The following is a 25,474-nucleotide window of genomic DNA, read 5'->3' as shown; positions in this document are numbered from 1 at the left end:
TGTGATGACGTCCATATTGCCACTTTATACCTAGGAACTGAATTTCCTGTGCAGGCCCTTTTACTTTGCTTCGCTTAATGGCGAAACCAGCTCGCAGAAGGATCTGCATTATTCTCTCTCCTTTCTCAAAAACTTCCCCTGCTGTATTGCCCCACACAGTGATATCATCAATGTATTGTAAGTGCTGAGGAGCACCGCCCTGTTCCAATGCAGTTTGGACCAACCCATGGCAAATGGTTCCAGGTGTACTGAACGCCCCTCCAGGTGAAGGCAAACTGTGGCCTGCATTCTGTGGCCGAAGGAATTGAAAAGAAAGCATTGGCAATGTCAGTGGTGGCATACCACTTGGCTGCTTTTGACTCCAGTTCATACTGGAGTTGTAGCACGTCCAAAACAGCAGCACTCAGTGGGGGTGTGACTTCATTCAGGCCACGGTAGTCTACCGTCAGCCTCCACTCTCCACTGGCTTTACGCACTGGCCATATGAGGCTGTTAAAAGGTGAGTGAGTTTTGCTGATCACTCCTTGGCTCTCTAGCTGACGAATCAAGTTATGAATGGGGAGCAAGGAATCCCTGTTATTGCAGTACTGTCGTCTGTGCACCATTTTTGTAGCAATCGGTACCTGTTGCTCCTCCACTTGTAGCAACCCCACAACAGACGGATCGTCTGATAGACCAGGCAAAGCAGACAGCTCCTTAACGTTGTATGCGTCCACAGCAGCTATTCCAAAGGCCCATCGATACCCTTTGGGATCCTTAAAATATCCCCATTTGAGGTAATCAATACCAAGTATACATGGAGCCCGTGGGCCAGTCACAATAGGATTGTTTTTGCCAGTCTTTGCCAGTGAGGCTTATTTCAGCCTCCAACATCGTCAACTCTTGGGAACCCCCAGTCACCCCAGAAATGTAGATTAATTTTGTCTCTTGGTGACTGGAGGGCATTAGAATGCACTGTGCACCAGTGTCCACCAGTGGCTTATATTTTGTGGTTCTGATGTGCTAGGCCATCAAATCCACACAGTCCAATACACTATTATCCCTTTCCCCTCCTGGCTGGGGGGCAGGGGCTATTGTGGCTGGTAGGTACCTCGCTCAGTTCTGAAGGAGTACCGTTCAGACAGGAGGACATCTCGCTCAAACAGGAGGGTGTCTCTTTCAGGTTGGAGAGCGCCTTGCTCAGGTTGGAGACCATCTTGTTGAGACTAAGGGTTGTTGAGTTCAGACTGGAAGGCATCTCGCTCAATTTGGAGGGCATCTCTTTCGGGCTGGAGGGCATCTTTCTCGAACTGAAAAGCAACTTGCTTGGTCCGGAGAGTGTCTCGATCAGACGGGAGGCTGTCTAAATTGGACAGGAGAGTCTGACTGTCAGCTAAAAGACTCTCTTTCTGGATCTGGGCACTATCCCTTTCGGCTCGGAGACTCTCTCACTATTTCAGAAACTCTACGCCTCTCAGGGATAGTACTGAATGAGGTCTGATTGGCATAAGCCAGACCCCAAATAATTTGGGCCTCCTCAGATCTGTCACTGCAACATCCATGTCTCAAATATCTGCTTGAGTTCTCAGAATCTTGCAGATGCTCAGGGAAAAAGTCCCAGTACATTTTGAGCATTACAAGGGAAAAAACGATGAAATGCAGTCCCTTTAAGAGCAGTTTAAAAAGAGAAAGCATTTTTTTCCTTTTCTTTCTTTTTTCTTTACTAAAACTAGCTGGCAGCACCCAAAAAAGTTTACAAATATCCCAGGACAACTGGCAGTACACCCAGACTTCAAGGTCATGTTTTACAGTACAGCACCTGCAGTACAGATAAGCTTGCTAACAAGAGACGGAGATTCACTCTAAAAGTATGTCTCTGCCCGGCTAAGGCAGCTGGTATTGCCCCACGTTGGGCGCCAAAAATGTCAACGGTTTACGGGCAGGTTCAGCCCAGTTCCTTGACGATTGGAGTGGGGGACCCATGGACCCACACCCCAGGAAAGGGAAAAGGGAGATGAGCCTAGAAACATGTATGGGAACTGCTGAATCACAGCCTGAACCACTGACTGGTCACATGAGGTGAGCACCAAGTCAGCCATGGGGGCACAGGTGAAGGTGATATACCTGTGTGAGTGGAAGGGGTGGAGCCTGGCTCCACCTCTCCCAAACCCCATTTAAGGGCTGACCACCACCAGGGAAGGATCTCTTCTTGGAGATCCCTCCCATGTGGAGTCCCCTGCAAGCTTTGTCATCATAAAGGTGAGCCATCTTCTCTTTTGTATTATCTGTATACTGTTTATATAGAACTACTTAAAATATACCATCCCCTATACTATTTGTGGAGTACCATCATTGGGATGTTATTTTCCCCACAAAACAAAACAGCAGCAATGATCTGAGGAGGAAAGCTAATTTATTAAATAGATATCGGAAAGCAAAATAACACAATATAATACAATATAATTGGAATTAAAGCTGATAAATCAAATAAAATGAGAGAGTGTCCAATAAACTGAAGGCCTTACGCTAACACTGAAGGAGAGACAGCAGCGAGCACCCACTGCTGAGTTGATCCTGAAGGAAAGAGGGTGTCCTGTGACCACAGACAGTTTTTATCTTTCCCCCTGAGCGTAAACACGCAAAGCATCGCAAAGTCCTCTGGGGAATGTAGTTCTTCTCTTCTGAGACAGGTATACCTGGAACTATCAATGATCCACGGAGCTGGAGCATTAACTCTTTAACTCTAAATGCACTACATGATGTTATGATGTGGAATACCAGTACCAAAAATCATAAAACCATGACATTAATTCTGGAGTAGTGAATCCACGCAGGTACCTCCTTGATCTTGATTGCGGTATGGGTAGTGAGTAAGACTCGATATGGCCCTTTCCACTTTTCTTCCAGTAGGTCACCTGAAAAACTTTTAATATATACCCAGTTTCCCGGATTAATAGAGTGGATTGAATGATCTAGTCCCCTACATCGAGTGGATAGTACCCCCTTACTAATTTTCTGTAGCTGATGTCCCAGGGCCTGCATATATTGCCCTATTGTACTTTCTCCCATCTGTCTGAGGTCCCCTTTCTCAGATGTTTGATAAGGCCTACCGTACAATATTTCAAAGGGACTTCATCCTTCTCTATTTTGAGGTTTAACCCTTATCCGCAGGAGAGCTATAGGAAGAGCTTGATACTAATGGAGACTAGTCTCTTGGCATATTTTGGCTATTTGTTGCTTAAATAGATGGTTCATCTTTTCTACTTGACCCTTTGCCTGAGGCCTATAAGGGGTATGTAATTTCCAATCAATTCCCAGAAGCCTGTTGATTTGTTGCACTACTTTTTCACGAAAATGCGTGCCCCTATCTGATGATACCACATCACGCAACCTAAACCTAGGTATTATCTCATTTAATAGTATCCATGACACCTCCCTTGCTTTATTTGTCCTTGGAGGAAAGGCTTCTGGCCACTCAGAATAGGTGTCTGTTAAAACCAGCATATATCAATACCCTCTTTTTCTAGGGAGTTCTGAGAAATCTATTTTGCCATTGTTGTCCTGGAATGTTCCCTTTCCTGATAGGCCCCTCTTGTACCCTGTTCCTGGTACTAGGATTGTACTTTGTTCCAATACTTATAAAAGTATTTGCCCCCCTGTATGTTTTATTATGTTCCCTTAGAACTAATTTCCATAAGATACTAAAGGGCATGACAGTGCATCCATATATGCCCATCTATCAGTTTGTTCCTTTCCTTCTAAATCATTAATTAAATTCCTATCTTCCTCAAAATATTTTACAGATTTTGACTCGGGTTAATCAATTTTAAGTTTACTGTCTGGAATTAAAGCCAGTTCCCATCAGCTGACTGTCCTGCTGCTTGGTCTGCCACCTTATTTCCAGTTCCCTGTACAGTGTTACCTCTCTGATGTCCTTTACAATAGATGCAAGTTTTCAATCCTTGTTCTTTCCAGATGGTACCGTGAGCATGTACTACCCCAAATGCATACTTAGAATCTGTCCATGTTTTTAAAGCTCTCATCGAGGCAGATATTTCAGCCTTCTGAGAGGAAGTCCCCACAGGCAATGGTTTTGCTTCGATTATTTTGTACTACATATCTTGTCTTAGGGTTTGTGTCTCATAAAACTGCTTCTGTCGATGAGTCTAGGAATCCTCAGCGCCATCCAGTGGTTCCTCCTTTAGGGCTGGCTGACTGGCGTAGACAGTCTCTAAGCAGTTGCACTGCTGGATCAGAGGGAGCTCCGTGTCGGTATTCTGGGTGCTCAGCAAATTACTTCCTTCTGTTCCATTCCAAGTCCTCTTTGATCTGTTGAGATTTCTGTTGAGGAACTTGATAACCATTTAAACCAAGAAAATTCAGATTCACAGTCCATTGTACACAGTCCTCTTTTGTTATTGTGGCATCCACATACTGCAGTAAAGTTCCACCTTGGGATGGAGGATCCCAAATTTTGAGTTCATAAGCTGACTGGTTCTCAAAAATCAAGAGCTGTTCTTAACAACCCTGGGTAACACTGTCCAAGTTAACTGAGTCTTCTCTCCCCATACTGTGGTTTTCCAATTTAAAAGCAAATTACTGTAGACTTTCCCAGGCAGAAAAGGCATCCTTCAATTTCAGAATGGTAAACCCCACCTACTCATTCCTTAACTTGGTTAATAAAGTATATGGAATTACTTCTATTAACCGACCTCAGATTTTGTACCAAATGGTAGCTCTTGCTATTTTCTCAATTTTTCACTTGTAAGATGTTGCATTTAGATTCTCATTCCATTAATAACTGAACTCCAAAAAGTTATCTAGTATTTCTTTTATGTCTTTAAAACCATGTACCCTCAAAGGGTACTGCTTTTACCCAGTCTGAGCTGGCTCCTGCTCTTTACTCCTATTAGGCTACATTTTGGTTCTTCCAGGAGTCCTGATGACCATATTCCTGGATATACCTAATTCAAAATTTATTTTAACTTCTGGGGAAGCAACTTTATTTTTCCCAGTATGGGTTATATCCAGACTTAAAATTTCAATCAATTGTTCTTTCTTGACCCTTAGCTCCAATTTTCTTTAATTTCTGCATCCTTTTGTTCATGATCAAAACACAGCCCAACCATTTGCCATGGGTTGATCTAAAACACATTGGAAAAGGGTGGGGCTCCTGAGCACCTCCAGTATACTGATAACATTGTTGTGTGGGGTGATACACCAGAGGAAGTTTTTGAGAAAGGAGAGCAAATAATCCAAATTCTTCTGGATGCCGGTTTTGCTATTAAATGGAACAAAGTGAAGGAACCTGACCAAGAAACTCAGTTCCTAGGAGTAAAATGGCAAGATGGGCATCATCACATCCCAGGAGATGTGATTGACAAAATCACCAGTATGTCTCCACCCACTAGCAAGAAAGAGACACAGTCTTTTCTGTGTGTAGTAGATTTTTGGTGAATGCAGCCCCCTCTATCAGGTGATGCAGAAGAAGAATAATTTTGCATGGGGTCCTAAACAGCAGCAGGCATTTGAACAAATTAAGCAGGAGATTGCCCGTGCTGTGGCCCTAGGGTCAGTACAGATGGGACAGGATGTAAAGAACATCCTCTACACTGCTGCTGGAGAGAAAGGTCCCACTTGGAGTCTGTGTCAAAGAGCCTCTGGAGAGACCCGAGGCTGATCCCTGGGATTTAGGAGCAGGGCGTACAGGGGGTCAGAAGAGTGCTACACTCCAACTGAAAAGGAGATCTTAACTGCATACAAGGAGGTTCAGGCTGCTTCTGAAGTAATTGGCACTGAGACACAGCTCCTTCTGGCACCTTGATTGCCAGTGCTGAACTGGATGTTTGAGGGAAAGATTCCCTCCACTCATTATGCTACTGATGCCACAGCAAGCCAGGAATCCTGGAGGTAATCATGGGTTGGCCTGAAGGCAAGAATTTTGGAACATCACCAGCAGAAGATGTATTGCGTACTAATGAGGCCCCACCATATAATGTACTTCCAGAAAATGAAAAGAGATATGCCTTGTTCAGAGATGGATTGTGTCATGCTGTGGGGAAGCATCACATGTGGAAGGCTGCTGTATGGAGCCCCACACAATTAGTTGCAAAGGCCACTGAAGGAGAAGGAGAATTTCAGAAGTAAAGGCTGTCCAACTGGCCTTAGATGTGGCCAATACTTTACCTTTTTACTGACTCATGGATGGTGGAAATGCTTTATGGGGGTGGTTACAGCAGTGGGAACAAAACAACTGGCAACAGAGGGGTAAACCTATTTGGGCTGCTGAACTGTGGAAAGACATTGCTGCTCAGAAAAACATATGGTTATAAAGGTGTCATGTAGATGCTGATGTGTCCAAGAGTGGAGCTACCAAAGAACAGAAAAATAACCATCAGGTAGATCAAGCTGCCAAAATTGTGGTGGATCAAATAGAATTATACTGGCTGAACACAGGAGAGTTTTAGCTCGGTGGGCCCATGGCCATCAAGGAAGAGATGCAACATACAACTAAGCTAGTGTCTGAGGGGTGGACTTACTATGGACACTATTGCACAGGTTATCCATGACTGTGACACATGTGCCATAATTAAACCATCATCCCAGTGGATAAAACCTCTCAGGGGGGAAGGGTGATGGCAAAAGTATAAATATGGAGAGGCATGGCAGGTTGATTATATCACCCTGTATCAAACTCTCAGTGGTAAGCGCTATGTGCTTACCATGGTGGAGGCGACCACTGGGTGGCTTGAAACCTATGCAGTACCCCATGCTATTGCCTGAAACACCATCTTAGGTTTGGAGAAGCAAATCCTGTGGTGACATGGAACCCCAGAAAGAATTGAGTCCAATAATGGGACTCGCTTCAAAAATTCACTTGTGAATATTTGGGCTAAAGAACATCGCATTGAATGGATTTATCATATCCTCTAGAGGATATGGTCTAGAGGACTGGTCAATCGAGATGGCCCTTCACAATCAAGGCTACATAGCATAGAGGGAGATTAGGTCCCTGTGGTACACATAAGGAGCATGTTGGGAAAAATGGTGTGGGTCCTTCCAGCTTTTGGAAAGGCCAAACTGCTCCATGGAACTGTTTTTGCACAGGGACATGGCTCCACCTGTGGGTGATGGAGAAAAATGGGGACATCCAGTGTGTACCACAAGGGAATTGGATGCTGGGAGATTGCAGTCAATGATTGCATAGATAGATAGACAGATATGTACACAGATGTTTGTATGCAATGCATATTAATTTCTGTGGGGTTTTTTGTTTATTTTTTTTTCTTTTTTTTTTTTGTATATAGGTATATGTTAAGTGTGATGTGATGATGTGGAATAAAGAGTGGAATGTTGTGGTTTGTGGTTTGGTTAGGTTTTTTTTTTTTTTCTGCTGGTATTCCACATCAGAACATCATGTTGGGAGTTAAAGAATTAATGCTCTGGCGGGGAGAGGAAGAAGGGTGTAGCTCCGGAACGGATACCAGCTGATCTCTGGCACGCTTTTCTCTCTGCTTGCCACAGAGATAAAAAGCACGTGTGCTTCCCCTGCAGTTTTACTAACATAAGATCTCATATCTTGGTTACATCTCCCTGTGTTTTGTTCGATTTTGTTAGATTTAGTAAATTATCATTCCTCCTCAAATCTTTGTCGTTGTTTTTGTTTTTTTAATTCCATGTTTCTACATATCTTTTCCCCCTTTCCCACCCCACACCTCCCCCCCTTCCCCCCTCCCGGAGCGCACGGCTCTGCTCCGGCAGCCGCGTTGCCACAGAAATTGCAGGGGTTTTTTTCCCTTCTCTCTCACACCTTTTTCCTGTGTCCACGTCACAGATAACACCGTGACAGACTCTTTTTGTATTCAGGTTCCTAGCGTACTGCGGGCAGGCTGCAGTAGTAAATAGCCTGCTTTTAATATAGCGGTATTGTTGAAACACTGCAGTAGTGTATGTGCATTTAAGGGAAATGACTGCACAGTATTGCAGCCTTAAATATTGAAAGGAAAAGTAAGTTTTGCTTGCTCAACTCCATGTAATAAAGAAGAAAAGAAACATGCCTGCAAATATTTCAGATTATATAAATACGCACGTATATTGGTGCAAGTGGCATGTACACAACAAAATGTAGTTTGATTATGCAGATTAATAAACAGACTAGCGGAATAATGGCCTAAATTTCTTTTTTGTTTGTTTGGTTTGGGGATTTGTTTTGTTTATAATGTCACTAACTTCTTTGACTCTCTTAATAGGACTCGAGAGAACTAATCATGCTGTAAAGAAAAATTGAAATGATATAAATTTGTGATTTACTTTCTGGAACTGAATTTTACAGGGACACAGCAATAATGCATATTTTAGCTGCCAGAAATGAAAAGTGTGAGTGCAAACGCTGTATTTGATAATAAATACTTTTGTCATCTTAAAGCAGAGGAAAACCATTCTGGCACCATGCTCCAGAAATATACCTTTGCTATGAGTGACATACTGCTGGTAATTGCTATGCTTTTTATCTTCTTCCTCGTACCTGCTGGGATTACTGTAGCATTATCTCATGAGAGTTTCAGTAAACAACCTCATAGCTGTACTCTAATTCTACCCAGAGAAGGAAGCATTAGAAGGTTAATCCAGGGAAAAAAGAAAATAAGTAGATGTCATAAGCAAACTAGTGGTGTTATAATCTTTTGACCTTCGTTTCCGCTAAATTTGAAGAAAAAACTTCCAGAAGACTTCAGCTAGATCCCCGTAGAGAGCTCAATCATCTTTACATTAAAGAAGTGTTACCTGATGTTCTGACAGTGACTGCTATGTTCCAGTTTGTGCTTATTGCACAACTGAAAAGAGCGTAGCTTTGTCGTCTTTGTATCTTCAGGTATTTATAGACACTGATGAGATCCCTCTGAACTTCTCCTCACAGGATAGGTACTCACTCCAGTCCTTTGTTTATCTTCACCTTCATGGTCCTTCATTGAACTCTCTAGTATGTCCATGTCTCTGTGGTACTGGGAGACCAAAATTGGACACAGAACTCCAGATGTGGCCTCACTAGGGATGAATATAGAGGAAAAAAGATAACTTTTCTCAATCTGCTGGTAATAGTTTACCTAATGCAGCCAAGGATACCATAACCTTCTGCTGCAAGGGCACACTGCTGGCTCATGTACAAATCGGTGTCTACCAGGCTGCCAAGGTACATGAACAGCTGCTTTCTAGTAGTGTCACTGGAAACAAAACTTTGATAAGAAGGTTGTTCTGGAATGCTTCTCCTTCCCAAAAAATAAGATTCGTTATAAGATTATAATATGAATTTACACATATAATGAACTTACTTTTACATTAGAGCAAATTATTTTCTTCATTAAGCATGAATTTCATTATAAAATAAGTCTTTGGGCTTGACACATTCAACCTAAGAGATGCATTGTCTTGCTCCAATTAATAGGAGGGAGTGGAAGTTCTTTTGGTATATGTATATCCGACAGCAAGATTAAGACACAATGGGTCAAATGTTAGTATGACAGTTTATTACAAATTCTAGCACTTAGGGAGATGGGGAAAGGAAGATGAGTGATAAAGAAGAGAGAGGAAATAAAAGCAAGAAGTTTGTGGAAAGCAAGAGAGAGCAGTCACCACTATGATTCCACCGTAGCTTGTTGTTCAGACTCTGATCTCCAGTAGCATTGGATCGTTGGAGGTTGTGATGTTCAGTTGACAGTGACTTCTTTTTTTCTTAACAAAGGTGCAAACTATTTCTAAGTGCAAACTGGTTGAGTCTGTTCTTTTTGGAATGACAGCTCCTGGCTTTTGGATCTCAGCAGGAATTTCCCATCTTCCAGATCTTGCCAGCAGATAAGAGGGAGCAGGGAGATGCCAAGTTGTATCTTGCCTTCACAAGATACAGTGGAATCATCCCCCCAAACTCCCATACTAGTTATTCGGTCACAGGCCAGATCTTCTGCAGTAAACACTCCTGAGCACCCCCTTTTGAAGGCAAACACCTCCAAAAAAGTGCTTTTGAATGCAAAATTGTCCATAAAGTGGTGCTGGCCTCATGACACCCACCGCTGGCCTCCTAGATAAGCTAGAGTCTTATTGCAAAAAATGCCTCAGAAAGCAAGCTTTGAGATGTGCAAACAATTATCGTCTTTTCATGTCCATATAGATGGTCTGTACAGGCATAAAGACTTCTACATGTAATATCTCTATTTGACAATTCTATACGCTTTACTTTCTCTTTTAAAAGAAAAGTAATTTTCCTTATAAAAAAACAGCACTTCCTGAAGTTCAAAAGCTTGCAAATCACGAAGTATTCTTGCCAAAGTTTCCAAAATCTGGGATAGTTTCACACTCAGGGAACCAATATGGAATAGAAACCAATCTTTCCAGGTTTCATAGAGGTGTATACAGCTTAATTCACTCTGAGAAAAGAATGTGAAAATCTAGTAGGCCATTTACAAAAATACTGTTAATGATAATGATTTTGGTATGGCTTCTACCACAGTTTATCAGCCTTGCTAGGTATGATTCTGTAAGGCTTTAATTAATTCAGCTATACTAGTAAACACAACTGTATTGGAATGCTGTAAATGGGCACCAGAGATTTTTCATAAAACTAAAATGCCATTACAGCTTTATTTTATATTTTGTGAAAAACAAATTAAATGAAAGTCTCAAATGTCTTTATTTTTGTTTGATAAGCTCCTTTATGAATGCCGTCAGTAACAACCCATTCTGTGGTAACTCTTTCATCTAGTGTTTTGTCACTGTAAAATAATTATTAAAACACATTTAGTACAAACTAAAGCTCAATTGGAAATCATCTATATATTAATCACATTCCCTGTACAACCATCAGTATCAATGATACTGTTTGATGGATATGACCTGGTGGAGTATCCTGTAGAGCTTTTTGAACATTTGTAGAATATCTGAATGTTATTTGAATTTTTTACGATAAATCAACACTATAGTGTTTGCTTAATTACCACTATAGTGTTAATCTGTCTCTTTCAGCCATAAAATTTCACATCACTTATTTACCTTCACTTCATACGTTTATTAGTTCATTGTACAAATTAACCTTTTTCCTCAGGAGAAAAATAACCTATGATAATTAAAAAAAATTATTTTAGTATCTAACGATGTTTTCTTATAAAAGTTTGCGGGCACATTTTTCTGATACTATTGAAAATATCAGTGGAAACAAAAATTCTTTGACGATATATTTTACTCTGAGTTAATGTTATGAGTCAAACTGATTTAATTTCTGTCACATACTGTACAGCCTTTTCAGAATGGCTTCTTGGAAATACTTTAATTTCCACTGAAGTTAGAAGGAGCTAAACGTGCCTATAAATTCTGAAGGGTGTCTGAGCAGTATGTATTTCTATTTAAAATTAATATTTCTGATTAAGAAATGTATACATACATGTTTACAGCATAATATAGGTTTGATTTTGCTTGATGTTTCAGCTGCTACAGACGTTTCTTTTTCATTTGATGTTGGAAACGGACCTGTGGAAATAGTTGTCCAGTCTCCCTATCAGCTGAATGATGACCAGTGGCATCGGGTCAGTGCAGAGAGGAATGTCAAACAGGCCAGCTTGCAGGTAGATCAGTTGCCTCTGGAAGTCAGGAAAGCACCAACAGAAGGACACACACGACTGGAACTGTACAGCCAGCTATATGTTGGTAAGATGCAGAGAAGGCAACCAGACTTTCACATACTGAATGAACTGTCTGCCTCATGTCTAGCTGGCATCGATTAATTTAACGTGGCACTTTGCCTTCCCAAATATTTGGGAAAAAATTGTAAAGAAGAAATGAAAAGCACCTGCTGAATTGCGGAGATCAGCTAAGATAAAATATTCTGTGCTGGCAACATGTCTTTTTTTGTCAGTAGTGCCAAATTCCTGTTTTGAATAGTTTCTGTCTTACATGTACTTATTTATGACTGAATTTAAAATTTCTGCATAGATATGCCAGGACTGTTTCAGTCTGTTGTGTCCATCCTAGTCTTACAGGTTTGGTCACTGCTTTTGCTCTTACTGCATTAATTTTTCTTATTTATATTCCTACTCAGGTGCTGCAGGAGGCCAGCAGGGCTTCCTAGGCTGCATTCGTTCATTAAGGATGAATGGGATAACACTGGACTTAGAAGAGAGAGCAAAAGTCACTCTAGGGGTGAAGCCCGGCTGTTCTGGCCACTGTACAAGCTATGGGATGTACTGTGCAAATGGTGGCAAGTGTGTTGAGAAATACAATGGCTACTCCTGTGACTGCTCCAAAACAGCATATGATGGACCATTTTGCATTAAAGGTAAATGATATAAGCAGAAGGCAGAGTATGGGTAAACAATTAAATCAATTTTTCAGTTTTTATTAATTTAAAAATTAAATCCTGTTTCTTCTTACTGGTAAGTCAAATTATATATCCATGATTTAAATTTGATAATTTTTAAAAACAGATATGCCGCTACTCAGTCATAGAATCATAGAATCACAGTCTACTTTGAGTTGGAAGGGATCTTTAAGGTCACCTAGTTCCAATCCTCCTGCCATAGGCAGGGACACCTCCCTCTAGACCAGGTTGCTCAAAGTCCCATCCAGCCAGGTCCTGAATGCCTCCAGGGACGGGGTATCCACAGCCTCTCTGGGCAACCTGTTTGTGTCTCTCACCATCCTCACAGTAAATCATTTCTTCCTGTTCTCTGTTCTTTCTGTTCTCTTTCCTCTTACTGTTCTTTCTCCCTCTTCTAGTTTAAAACTGTCTCCTCTCATCCTGTTTCTACATGACCCTATAAAAAGTCACTCCCCAGTTTTCCTGTAGGCTCCCTTCAGGTACTGAAAGTTCACTATAAAGTCTCCTCAGAGCCCTCTCTTCTCCAGGCTGAACGAACCCATCTCTCTCAGCCCGTCCTCATAGAGGAGGTGCTCCAGTCCTCTGATCATCTTTCTGGCTCCCCTCTGGAACCACTCTAACAGCTCAAAGTCCTTCCTGTGTTGGGGTGCCCAGAACTGGATGCAGTATTCCAGGCAGGGTCTCACGAGAGCAGAGTAGAAAGGCAGAATCACCTCCCTTGACCTGCTGGTCATGCTTATTTTGATGGAATTCAGATTATGGTTGGCCTTCTGGGCTGCAAGTGCACGTTGCTGGCTCTTGTTGAATCTTTCATCAACTGACACTCCAAAATCCTTCTCTTCAGAGCTTCCTCAAGCCATTCTACCCCTAGCCAATATTTGTGCTTGGAATTGCCCCAACCCAGGTGCAGGACTTTGCACTTGGCCTAGTTGAACTTCATGAGGTTTGCATAAGCACACTTCTCAAGCCTGACCAGATCCCTCTGAATGGCATGCCTTCCCTTTAGTGTGTCAACTGCACCACTCAGGTTAGTGTCATCTGCAAACTTGCTGACTCTGTCCCACTGTTCAGGTGGCCTACAAAGATGTCAAATAGCACTGATCCCTGAGGAATGCCACTTGTCACCAAATTCAGTTTGGACACTGAGGCATTGACCAGTGAGTGTATCATCCAGCCAGTTCCTTATTCAGCAAGTGACCCATGCATCAAATCTATTTTTCTCCAATTTGGCAACCAGATATCACATGGAACAGTGTCCGATGCTTTGTACAAGCCCAAGAAGATGACATCATAAGCATTATAAGCACATTATAAGCATTGACAAGATTCCAGTTTCATTATTATCTTCTCCAGGCTGAACAGTCTCAGGTCTCACAGCCTTTCCTCATATGGAAGATGTTCCAAGCCTGTAATCAGCTTTGATCAAGGCCAGGTTGAATGGGGCCCTGGGCAACCTGACTGGGTGCCTGATTCAGTAGTCCTGGCTAGTCTATGGAGGTTTGAACTAGATGGTGTTTAAGGTTGCTTCCAACACAATCCATTCCAAGATGATTGTATGATTATTCTATTATTACACTAAAAAGCCCAGAACTGGGCACATTAATCCAGATGAGATCTCATCAGGGCAGAGGGGAAGGATAATCTTCCTCTGGCCATCCTCCTTTTCATGCACCCAAGGGTAGCATTGGCCTTCTTAGCCACAAGAGAATATTTCTGACTCTTTTGCAAGTCTAGATTGTTCAGCAGCTTTCACAAAGTGTTCAATTGTTTTCATTGATTTCAAATGCCAGTAAATTTACAGTACAAAATTTATTGGGCTGAAAATGACTTGTTTTTAAGATCTCTTTATCAACACCATTTGTTACAGGGATCCTATCATTATTTTGATCACACAATGGTCTCAAACCAATGTATTTTGTGTTTAATTCATCCTTTAACTCTTCTCCTATTAACTCTTCTCCTAGTACCTCATGGTTGGGTTTACGGAACAGCCCCATGAGGTCACCCACAATAAATAGCACTTAGGGATATTCTAGATGCGTACATTGGTTTTCAGCAGTCAAAAAATTGACATTATTTTTTTTTTATGAAGTCTTACGTATATAAAGAAATGTTTTTAGTACCTCTACACTGGTGCAGCTAGTACCTACATAAACTTGACTGTTGATAAAGAAAACATGGATAGCAAAAATTATAAGTCTTACAAATAATTTTATCTCTATTTCCAGTCTCCTGCTCCAGGACACAGAGTTTGCAATATGTTCCAAATTTCATTAGCACAGAGAAGAGAAAAATATATGACACTGAAGAGAGAAAAAATGCCCCAAGTATCTTTGTCTGTGTTGTGGGCCTCTGACTGGACTGGGAGACTGATATGAAATAATTTAACAGTGTAATATTACTTTTGTTGATACTGAAGTGCTTACAAATCAGCCAAAACATAGTTTCTTTGTGCTAAGCACTAAATTATTCCCCTAATTATATTTTTTTATTCTGTTAGATTCACATCTAGGGAAAATAAAACATTAATTTTGAGCTGGTTTTTGCAGAAGTTTGGCATTTTTCTTTCAACAGACAGATAAACATAAATAAAAGCCAGAAGAGTTTTAACAGAACAAAATAGTATTAAAATTAAATTCACTAAATTGACATGGCAACAGTTTTTCTTTTGAGTTGATAAAATTGATCTGCAAGACACTAATCTGCTTCTGAGCTGAACAGTTTTTTTTTCTAGAGATAACTTACTTGCAAAAATATATGCTAAATATACATTACCATTCTTCTACAGCTCATGACAAACCACTTTTTAAATTCACTGAGATCACTGTATTCACATTCCCAGGCAATACTGTATACAGTGTTAGTTGTAATGGAAAAATTTTCTTATTTTTCTTTGAAGTAACATCATATGGTGAAACCTGATGAAATTCCTGTGTGCAAGAACTGTGGAAGTCATTACCTAGGCCAGGAGTCTTACACTTTGCTTGTGACTATACCCTAGAAATACATTATATTTAAGGGAATTCACAAAATAATGATAGAATTCATTGGAATATCTCATCATTGTTTTTGAAGAAGTGTTCTATTTCATGAGCATTTTCAGCAAAGGACAAAGGTCTGTTATGACAGAAGGAAATGAAGGTGGATAAAAGGATATAAAAGAAGGTGGCTGGAGTATGTTTCTTTATTGGATTCATAGATTCATAGATACATGGATACATTATGTTGGAAAGGACCTACAAGATCATCTAATCCAACCATCCTCCTATCACCATCCCTACCTGCTAAGCTACTAAATCAAATCCCTTAGCACCTCATCTAAACGCTTCTTGAACAGTGCTAGGGATGGTGCCTTAACCACCTCCCTAGGCAGGCCATTCCAGTGCCTGACCACTCTTTCAGAGAAAAAAATTTTCCACAAATCTAATCTAAATCTTCTCCAGCACAACTTGTGGCCATTCCTTCTCGTCCTGTCATTAGTTATCTGGGAGAAGAGGCCCACCCCTCCTCACCACAACCCCCCTTCAGGAAGTGGTAGAGTGCGATAAGGTCTCCTCTGAGCCTCCTCTTCTCCAGACTAAACAATCCCAGCTCCCTCAGCCGCTCCTCATAAGACTTGTGCTCCAGACCCCTCACCAGTTTTGTTGCCCTTCTCTGAACACGCTCCAGGGCCTCAATGTCCTTCTTGTAGTGAGGGGCCCAAAACTGAACACAGTACTTGAGATGCAGCTGCACCAGAGCTGAGTACAGGGGGATGATCACCTCCCTGCTCCTGCTGGCTACACTATTTCTAATACAGGCCAGGATGCTGTTGGCCTTCTTGGCCACCTGGGCACACTGCTGGCTCATGTTAAGCCGAGCATCAACCAACAGCCCCAGGTCCTTTTCCTCTATACAGACTTCAAGCCATTCTGCCCCAAGCCTATAGCATTGCATGGGGTTGTTGTGGCCAAAGTGCAGGACCCGGCACTTGGTCTTATTGAACCTCATCCCATTGACCTCAGTCTAGCTATTCAGCATATCCAGATCCCTCTGAAGGGCCTCCCTACCCTCAGTCAGTTTGACACGTGCTCCCAACTTGGTGTCATCTGCAAACTTACTGAGGGTACACTCAATTCCCTCATCTAGGTCATCAATGAAGATATTAAACAAGATGGGCCCCAAAAATGACCCTTGGGGGACACCATTCGTAACAGGACGCCAGCTGGACTTAAATCCATTAACCACTACCCACTGGGCACGGCACTCTGGCCAGTTCACCCAGAGAAGAGTGAACCTGTCTACACCACGGGCTGCCAGTTTCCTCAGGGGAATACTGTGGGAGACCATGTCAAAGGCGTTGCTGAAGTCCAGGTAGACTACATCAACAGCCTTTCCCTCATCTACCAGTCTGGTCACCCAGTCATAGAAGGAGATGAGGTTGGACAAGCACGACCTGCCCCTGGTGAACCCGTGCTGGCTGGGTCTGATCCCCTGGTTGCCATGCACATGCCGTGTGATCTCCCTCAAGATCATCTGCTCTGTAACTTTCCCTGATACCAAGGTCAGGCTGACAGGCCTGTAGTTCCCCGGATCTTCCTTACAGCCTTTCTTGTAGAAGGGAGTCACATCGGCAAGCCTCCAATCTTGTGGGACCTCTCCAGATAACCAGGAATGCTGATAGATGGCAGAAAGTGGCTCGGCAATCACCTCTACCAGCTCCCTCAGCACCCTTGGGTGGATCCCATCTGGTCCCATGGACTTGTGGCAGTTCAGATGGAGGAGCAGATCTCTGACCATCTCTGCTAGGATCACAGGGTGTGTATTATGTGCTCCGTCCCAGACTTCCAGGTCAGGGCAAAAAGTACCCTGTGGACAACTGCTCTGTCTATTAAAGACAGATGTGAAGAAGGCATTGAGAACCTCAGCCTTTTCCTTATCATCTGTGGTTACATTCCCTGCCTCATCAAGTAAAGGAGAGAAATTTTCCTTAGTTCTTCTCATGCTGTTAATATATTTGTAAAAGGATTTCCTGTTCTCCTTTACTGCAGTAGCCAGTCTAAGTTCAAGCTGGGCTTTTGCATTTCTAACTTCCTGCCTGCAAATCTTGGCAAGTTCTCTGTAGTCTCCCCAAGTAGCCTGTCCCATCTTCCAGAGGACATAGACTCTCTTTTTCTCCCGGAGTCTCAACAAAAGTTCCCGGTTCATCCACACTGGTCTTCTTCCCCTCTGAACTTTCATAATCCCCATCTTTGCAGAGAAAAACATCCTTCATTTCACAGTCACACCGTATTCATGTCAGCACTTTCTGGCACTATACACATTTTGAACAACTATTGTCAAGGAGTACAAGGAAGTACAAGAAAAGTAAAATTTAATCAGATATCTCAGGTGACCTTGAAACCTCACCAAGAATTTGAACCGCTGCCATCAAGCCACGTTGGTGTGTTAGTTTCACAAAAACAAAGTCAAATATCCCATTAATTTTATGTTATTTTTCCCCTCTTTTTCATAATGTTTTAAGAAAAATATTTCAAATTTTTTGTTAATAATACATAAACAACATTGTATATTTTGTGAGGACTGCTCCAGAAGTAATGCCTCCTGTCAGAGACAGAAGTTTGTTGTAGGGCAGAAGTTGTTAAACTTCCTACCAATATCCCTTTACATTTTGTTGCTGTGGCAGATGGAAGCAGAGGGGCAGTCTGACAAAAAAGGCCTCTGACGTGAAACTGAACATGAAGTAAGAGTGTGTCATTGAATTCCTCCATGTGAAAAAAACTGCACCATTCACCAATGCTTAACTGTTACCAAGACCAAACAGGGAATGTGAGCACAGTGAGATGGTGGGGTGGGGTGTTTCAGCAGTGGTGGCAGTTTGTCAGATTGTTGAGTGTGGCATGCAGGCTCTTGTTCATTTGTCAGGGTGTTATCCATGACAGGGACACAAGGTAAACAAAGAAGGGAGAGAGAGGAAAAAAAAAAAAAAAACCTGCACCGTTGGTGGCCATGCAGCCACCCAAGCAGAGCTGTGCACTCCTGGAGAGGGAGGGAAGGATAAAATAGGTGAGTCTAAAAAAAAAAAACCAAACAGCAGCATGATTTGAGTAGGAACAGTAACTTTACTAAATCTAATAAAATTGAACAATTGAGAGACCCAAAGTTTCCAAACCAAATCTGAGAGCTTATGTTAGGGAAAAACTGCAGGGGAAGCACACGTGCGGAGCGTCTGTTTCAGAGCTCCTTTGCTGCTACCCACAGCATTAACTCCTTAACTCCCTGCATGATGTTCTGATGTGGAATACCGGCATCAAAACAACGTCATTGGTGGTGAAAATGCATAGCTAATGATGGTGACTGTGTTGAAAAACAGTCATTCGTAGCTGAGAATTTGCCCTATCAAATAGTGATATTGTGCTCATGTATCTGATGTGGTTTCCATGGATAAAATAGAAGGCATTACTTTTGGAATGACCTATGTATATGTGGCTCAAGATAATTTCTATTCACTAGATGCAGCCCAGACAAGCCAAAAGGTCAGACATCCATGGCTAACAGCTTTCTTCGCAGTAATGAACATTTAAAATTCATTAGTAACAGTTTGAGCTGTGAAATATGTGTTGTACAACTTCCAGTTCAGTCCCATGTCAGCACTGAGGTCAGGACTGAAATACCCATTGGTCCCAATGCATAATACTTTGGACAACCATGCCACTGGACAATCCCAAAAATCACATCTAAAATAAAAAGCATGACAAACAGCAGAAGGACCAGAAGGAGAAAGAATCTGTACACAACCTCACATCAGTGTGCTGTGTGTTATTGGAGGCTCTGCAGGGGCTGCCAGCCGTCGCTGTCCAATAGCACAACTTCCCAGTGGACCATGCCCTGTTGAAAAAGATGCAAGTGTTGAAAAAGAATAAATTAGTGTCTGCAAGGGTATATTTTAAGCCAGTCTTACAAATGCTTAGTGCTATAGTGTACTTTAGCTTTTAAGTACTACCTCACATTTTCAACCCCTCTGTTAAAAGTAGAAGCATCACAGTCTGGGGATGTATTTTCAGGTTAGGATCCTTCATGTTTAATCCAGGAGAACTTAAACTGAGTCCTATTGCAAAGTATAGCTGTTAAGCTCAATTGCCTGTCTTATGACCATTTCAATGTTATTTAAGATTTCTGCCATTAAATGACAGTTATATATCTGTCAGAATGATCAAATTATTTAGAGCACCTCAGGAACACGACTTGACTCCATATTTTATGTGACCACACAATGAGATATACTATGATATTCTGAGATTTGAAGAACTTTTATGTGGGAACAGGTAAGCATAAGGCTTTTCCAGCACTAGATTTAGCAAATTTCTGGAAAGGATTTTATCAATAAAATTTGCAGTAATTTCACCCATATTCTTATCTGGATAAGATGATCTTAATAAAGATAGTAGACTTATTCCTTATTCAGTCTATATCACTATATTGCTTGTAAAATGTACATATTGCTTCATATGTTTTGAAATAACACTTTAGCTTTCAATTGTGTGAAGGATACGTTAACTCCAAATACCAAAAGAGGGTAAAAGAACATTTCCTTTTAAATAAAGATAGTGTATTGATTTTTCTGAAGTTAGATAGGTAATTTGGTACCAATCTGTGGCAACTTTTCATATACAGGAAGATACTAAGTGATGAAGGATTTTTTTTTTTTTATGAGTGGTGACTTTTTGAGCATTGCTTCCAGCTATTTTTAAATACAGTACTTATTTGCTATACTCATAGAATTTATTAATCTTTAATCCCTTATGGAATGTTCATAAACATGTCTTCTTAAGAAAGTTCACACATAGTTTATATTGTTTCAGATAGCAAAGCCTATCCTGCACTACAGTATCACTGAATGACTGACCGCCATAGGAAACTAGTCCAGCAATTCCCAATAGACTAAGAAGACTATACTCTACAAATTATAGGTAACTGTGCAGTGGTTCCCACAGGGGCCTCTCAAAATCAGCCTTTACTATAAGTGTGAACCTTGAATTATGTTTTCAGAATTAAAAATAGGCAGAGCTTCATCATACTGCAAAATAATAACAATTTTTTTCTGATTAAAGTATTAATTCTGGAAACAGTAGTTTTATTTTCTCTCAGGAGTATTTAAAGATGACATTTTGTGCTTTGAAAACTTTGTGAAGCACCTTCTGGGAGCTATAGTTAGGTGACATGCCTTTTCATTCTCATTATAAAACAATGACACTCTTAACTTAAATATTGGGATTTTTTTGTTTCTTATTTTCAAGATGTTGGAGCATTTTTTGAAGAGGGAATGTGGCTTCGTTATAATTTCCATTCCTCAGGGACTAGCATGAAGGATTTAGTTAGCCGAACACTGTTGAGTTCTACAGATCCTGCGATTACAGCAACCAACCACAACCTGAATAAAGAAGAACTCAGCTTCAGCTTCAGTACCACTAAGTCCCCTTGTGTCCTTTTGTATATCAGTTCCTATACCCAAGACTTCATGGCAGTGCTTGTCAAGCCATCTGGTAAGCAACTAATTTGGACTCTTTCCATTGAAGGAATAATTGATAATAACACCATTTTGACATTCAGCTGAACTCTGAACTAGAGAGAAATTATTTTTAACCTTGTCATTTAAAAGTAAAATTCACCTGAATACTGATTCTGCTTTACTAGATTTTGTCTGATGCAACTCTTCAATGTTGAGGGGTTTCACTAGCCGACTTTTTCAACTCCTCAAAGCAAACAAACAGACAAAAACAATAAATCATTTCTTAAAAAACTGCTGTAACAGGCAGATCCATGCATAGCATTTTGGAGGTGACAAATAGGCATTCACATGTAGGCACTGAAATAAACTGTTCATATTTAAAGGCAGTGTCAATGGAAACTGTTTTTACTATAAGACAGTTGATCAGGAAACTAAGACTCAAGATGGAGTGCTAGAAAGTAGACATTCTTTAATAGCAGCACTGGATGCTTGGGGGTAATCCTTCTATCATGCATGGCTTACACAAAATATCTTCTGTATATATACATAACTTGTGTTCCATATGCAGAAGTTTTCCAAGATGTATGCAGAAGTTACTCAGAGTTGTGTTACATATCCAAGACCTCCTATTTCCTTAGGAAAAAGACACAGCAGATCTACTTTGTCTCCTTGGTTCAGAGATACTGGTCTTTTCTCTACCTAAATGAATTGCATGGCAGGGGTATCCATGAACAAACACTAGCAAGCATAAAGATATTGTTACAACTTGTATCAGTAATGCACTGTTCTTCTGAAAATCCATCTATGACTGAGGTGACTAAATGTGGATGTAACATAGAATACATTATAAAACAATTTGATAATGATTGGATGTTGGAGATAAACCCTTTTCTGGTGGAATATAAAAAGATAACGTATCTCAGTTCCAAATAGCGCCTTTGTGACTCTTGAAAATCATGTAGTTTTAAAGGTCTTGAGCTACTTTCCTGTCCCAGAACATTTCAGGTTTCTATCAATAATGAGGTCTACATTTCCATTTTTAAAATTCTTTCTTTCAATGGAATGTTAAAATCTGCTATGAACAGTAGACACTTCACTTTTGTTTAGAAAATAAAAAATTGGCTGCATATCAGTTTATTACTTTTGATTATTTTTTCTAACAATACAACCTGAAGTTTTCATTCTACTGCATATTATTAAATTTCCATAAAATCCAGATGTTCATATGTCAAACACAATTAAATATGAGAGCAAGGAAATCCCCAGTGTTGATTGTATGCCAGTGTTTATTTGTTGCAATTTCACTTTATTCAAGGCATATCATTCTATTCTTTAAAAAATCTCTTGATTAGTATAACTTCAAATAATTTTACTACAGCAGGTATAATAATCTCAACAGTAATGTGCTACTTAATGTGCTCAAATTTGAAATAATTATCTGTATTATTCAAGGCATAGCTGTGATTTGTACAGTTTGCAAAACAGAGAATGTACAAACACTGTTTTTGAGATGCTGGTCACCGTCATGTTTCTGAGCTGCAAACTGGAAGCTGTTTTCAGCCCAGTAGCTTTATAATCTGAAACACTAGCCATTTTTAAAATTCTCCTACAGCAGATAGCAGCTATGAGAATAATTTAAATGCAAAGTGGTAATAGTTCTATGTGGAAATAAAGAGGGGAAAATAGCTGGTGAATAAATATCAACATTCCTGATGGTACTTTTCACATTTCTTTCATTAGGGAATCTGCAAATTCGGTACAGCCTAGGAGGTACCAAGGAACCATATAACATCGATGTTGACCACAGAAACATGGCAAACGGACAGCCTCATACTGTTAACATCACACGGAACGAACGGGACATAATACTGCAGGTAAGCAGACAATAAATATGTTTGGGTTCCATCTAGTTTATTGCTTGTAGCATTTTGTAATTTGACGACATCCTTTCCCCTGAAGATATCAGTGCAAGTTAGGAAATAAAAATACAGTAGATGGTGTTCTGCTTGGAAATCTCACTCCTAGAAGTTAGCAAAAGCTAATTTCTATTGCACTGAATTGTATTTGTTCAAATCCTTGCTCCAGTGTGATGACAGCTGGGATAATATATATGTCATTGTAGATACTCAGAAACATCTGACTGGGAAATAACCTGAGAGAATAAACTTCCACTATTCTGGAACGATAGCTGAAAACTAGAAGGGATAACCTTAAATGGCAGTAGATTCTGATACACAGACAAGTAAAAAACATGCCTTAAGACCTGAGTCTGCAAATAAGAATGTCTTAAAATTTATGTTTATCCTGTTGTCCAGTGAAATAGGTCATCTTTGCTCTTCACACAAGCAAAGATGAGCAGATGCTTCAGTGTTTATGTGGCAGGAGTCTAAGACAGGAGAGTATTATTGATGGCACATGTACTTCTTGCCTACTTAGTTTTCAGTACCTCACTGACAGGAACTTTATCTCTTTGTGTCTTAGTTCAATAATCTTAGAGATAACATCATAGTATTTAAAGAACTGAGGAGACCTCTGCAAGATGAAATCAATGTTTCTAGACAGACTTTTCTGTATAGTTATTACAGAACACTGTTTTCATTCCCTGGCTATCCCATCTGCAAACAGGGAGATTGCAGCAGGGTACAAGAACAGTTTTCTTGACAGGAGAGTCAGGTAGACTGGATGAATTGATATGGACTTCATAGTTCATAAGAAGGAAATAAATAAAACAGTAACAAATGAAAAATAAATAGAGGAAGTCTCCTTGGGAACTAAGCCAAAAGTGTAGCTGTCACAGTATAATGTCTACAGATGAAAAATAGATCCCTGAAAGTGTTTTTTCCAGGCACTAAAAGGAAACAATTTCAGTGGATTACAGCATCATTGACTGAGGTTGTCAATTAAAATTAGCACTAGATGTACTGGAGTAGAATCATCAAAAAAATTAGAAAATTTATAAAATGATATATATACTGAAAAATATGTTAGTGATATTTTTAACAGCTTTTCAGATTTTGGGAGGCCAGGTGCTGTACTTTGATATGCGCATCTTTATTGCATGCTGAAGCGTTTTGATTTTTTTTCTCTCACTGCTAAACAGAAGCTAAAGAGGATCTGCATTTAGATTGCCCTCTGTTATTAAAGGTTTATGTTTGGGAGATGTGTGGCATATATTCTTTGGAGTCATATGTAACTGATTTAGATAGTTGCAAGACTAAATAAGTTATTAATGGTTGATGGTTGGATCAGATGATCTTAGAAGTCTTTTTCAACCTTAGTGCTTTTATGATTTGCTGAAGAAATCAGATCAAGTATCTTGCACATTCAGAAAATACACACTCATTTAGGTATACAGTTAATGCATCACCTCACCTACATTTAAAATTTGATGATTTTTCTTCCCAGTATATTATGAGGTAGTTGTCACCTAGGGCTTTTAAGAGCAAGAAACATTTTTAGAGTTCCTCCACTGAGGTAAACATCTCTTAATTTAATCATCTTAGAACACAGCTGTTTTATGTAATCAGAAAGCAGATCCATTTGAATCTCCTTTAAACTAGGCTCCATTTTGATGCACATACGTACAAGAGTAGGGAAAGTAGGGAACCCATATAAAGAAAAATCCAGAAATACCACCCTTATATATCCTGAAAAGGCTTTCTATCCAGTTCTGTTTTTCATAAGAGGATGATTTTGTTACTTAATCTGGTTACATAAATCAGGTAGGAACAGGGATGGACCTGTTAAGTAGACTGATCTTGAAAATGAGAACTGCTTTCAAGTAAAAAACATATGATAGAAATACAATTTTTCTCAGTGTCCAGAGGACAGATCATAAAGTAAGGTTTTTCTCTTGCAGATCTAAGCAATTAGCATTTAAATAGACTTCTATTTCCTGCTAAATTCTTCTCCAACCTTAAGAGCAGCTGGCTTGTTTACTTTTAAACAAGACAGCTTGCTTACCAGGTGCTGCTGCTCACACTTGCACGTGGTATGAGTCTGTCACAAGAAGGATTTATTTCTCATCAAATTTTCAAGCCAAGAGCACTTAGGATTTCTGAAGTAGCAACAGCAAGTTCATGCTCAAAATATCTGTCTTTCTGACTCGCTATAATAACCTTGTAGTGACAGAGATTTTAAAAAAATCTGCAGTCAGGCAATAAATTGCTGCCATATGAACTGTGAGAGTCAGAGTTTTCTCATGATTCTCACTGTAAAAAACTCATTATTAAACAATACAAGACTTTATCCAGTGCTGGAAGCCAGGAGATAACTGATTATTATATAAAGTCAGAGCTACTCTCTGGTCAATTGGAATTTGAGTTTGTCATCTGAAATCTGGGAAGAAATCTCTCTAACTCCAATCTGATGTTATAAAGGAGCATTCCTTTATTCCTTACAGGATGTACCAAGAGACTCAATAAATGAAGTGCATGTGTTCTCTCACAGTTCAGGTTCTACATTTAGACAGTTAAGACATACATATGCAAAACATTGGCATACATATTTTTTTTTAAAAAACTCAATATTTGCAAATGTCCCTCTGAACATATGTGGTTGCATCTAAAGTGGTCATATGACCACTTGCTTCCTCCCTTTTAATTCTCCTCCTGCTTCATCACAGTGACTTTTGGCTGATCTTAAGCTGT

The 25,474-nt window shown here is 40.2% G+C and overlaps 1 protein-coding gene across 1 annotated transcript in view; it reads left to right on the top strand.

Annotated features, from left to right (window-relative positions):
• Window positions 1-25,474, top strand: part of CNTNAP2 (contactin associated protein 2) — a 677,682-nt gene that overhangs the window by 598,605 nt on the left and 53,603 nt on the right. Inside the window, exons 17-20 of the mRNA XM_065752999.1 lie at window positions 11,449-11,667; window positions 12,059-12,295; window positions 20,614-20,859; window positions 22,566-22,699. Coding sequence (XP_065609071.1) covers window positions 11,449-11,667; window positions 12,059-12,295; window positions 20,614-20,859; window positions 22,566-22,699 — 836 coding nt within the window. The remainder of the gene's footprint in view (window positions 1-11,448; window positions 11,668-12,058; window positions 12,296-20,613; window positions 20,860-22,565; window positions 22,700-25,474) is intronic.

Source organism: Cyrtonyx montezumae, unplaced genomic scaffold (assembly GCF_038088225.1).
Source record: "Cyrtonyx montezumae isolate F1298 unplaced genomic scaffold, pur_monq_1.0 scaffold_8, whole genome shotgun sequence".
Lineage (NCBI taxonomy): Eukaryota > Metazoa > Chordata > Aves > Galliformes > Odontophoridae > Cyrtonyx > Cyrtonyx montezumae.
This window is presented reverse-complemented; position numbering and strand designations above follow the sequence as displayed.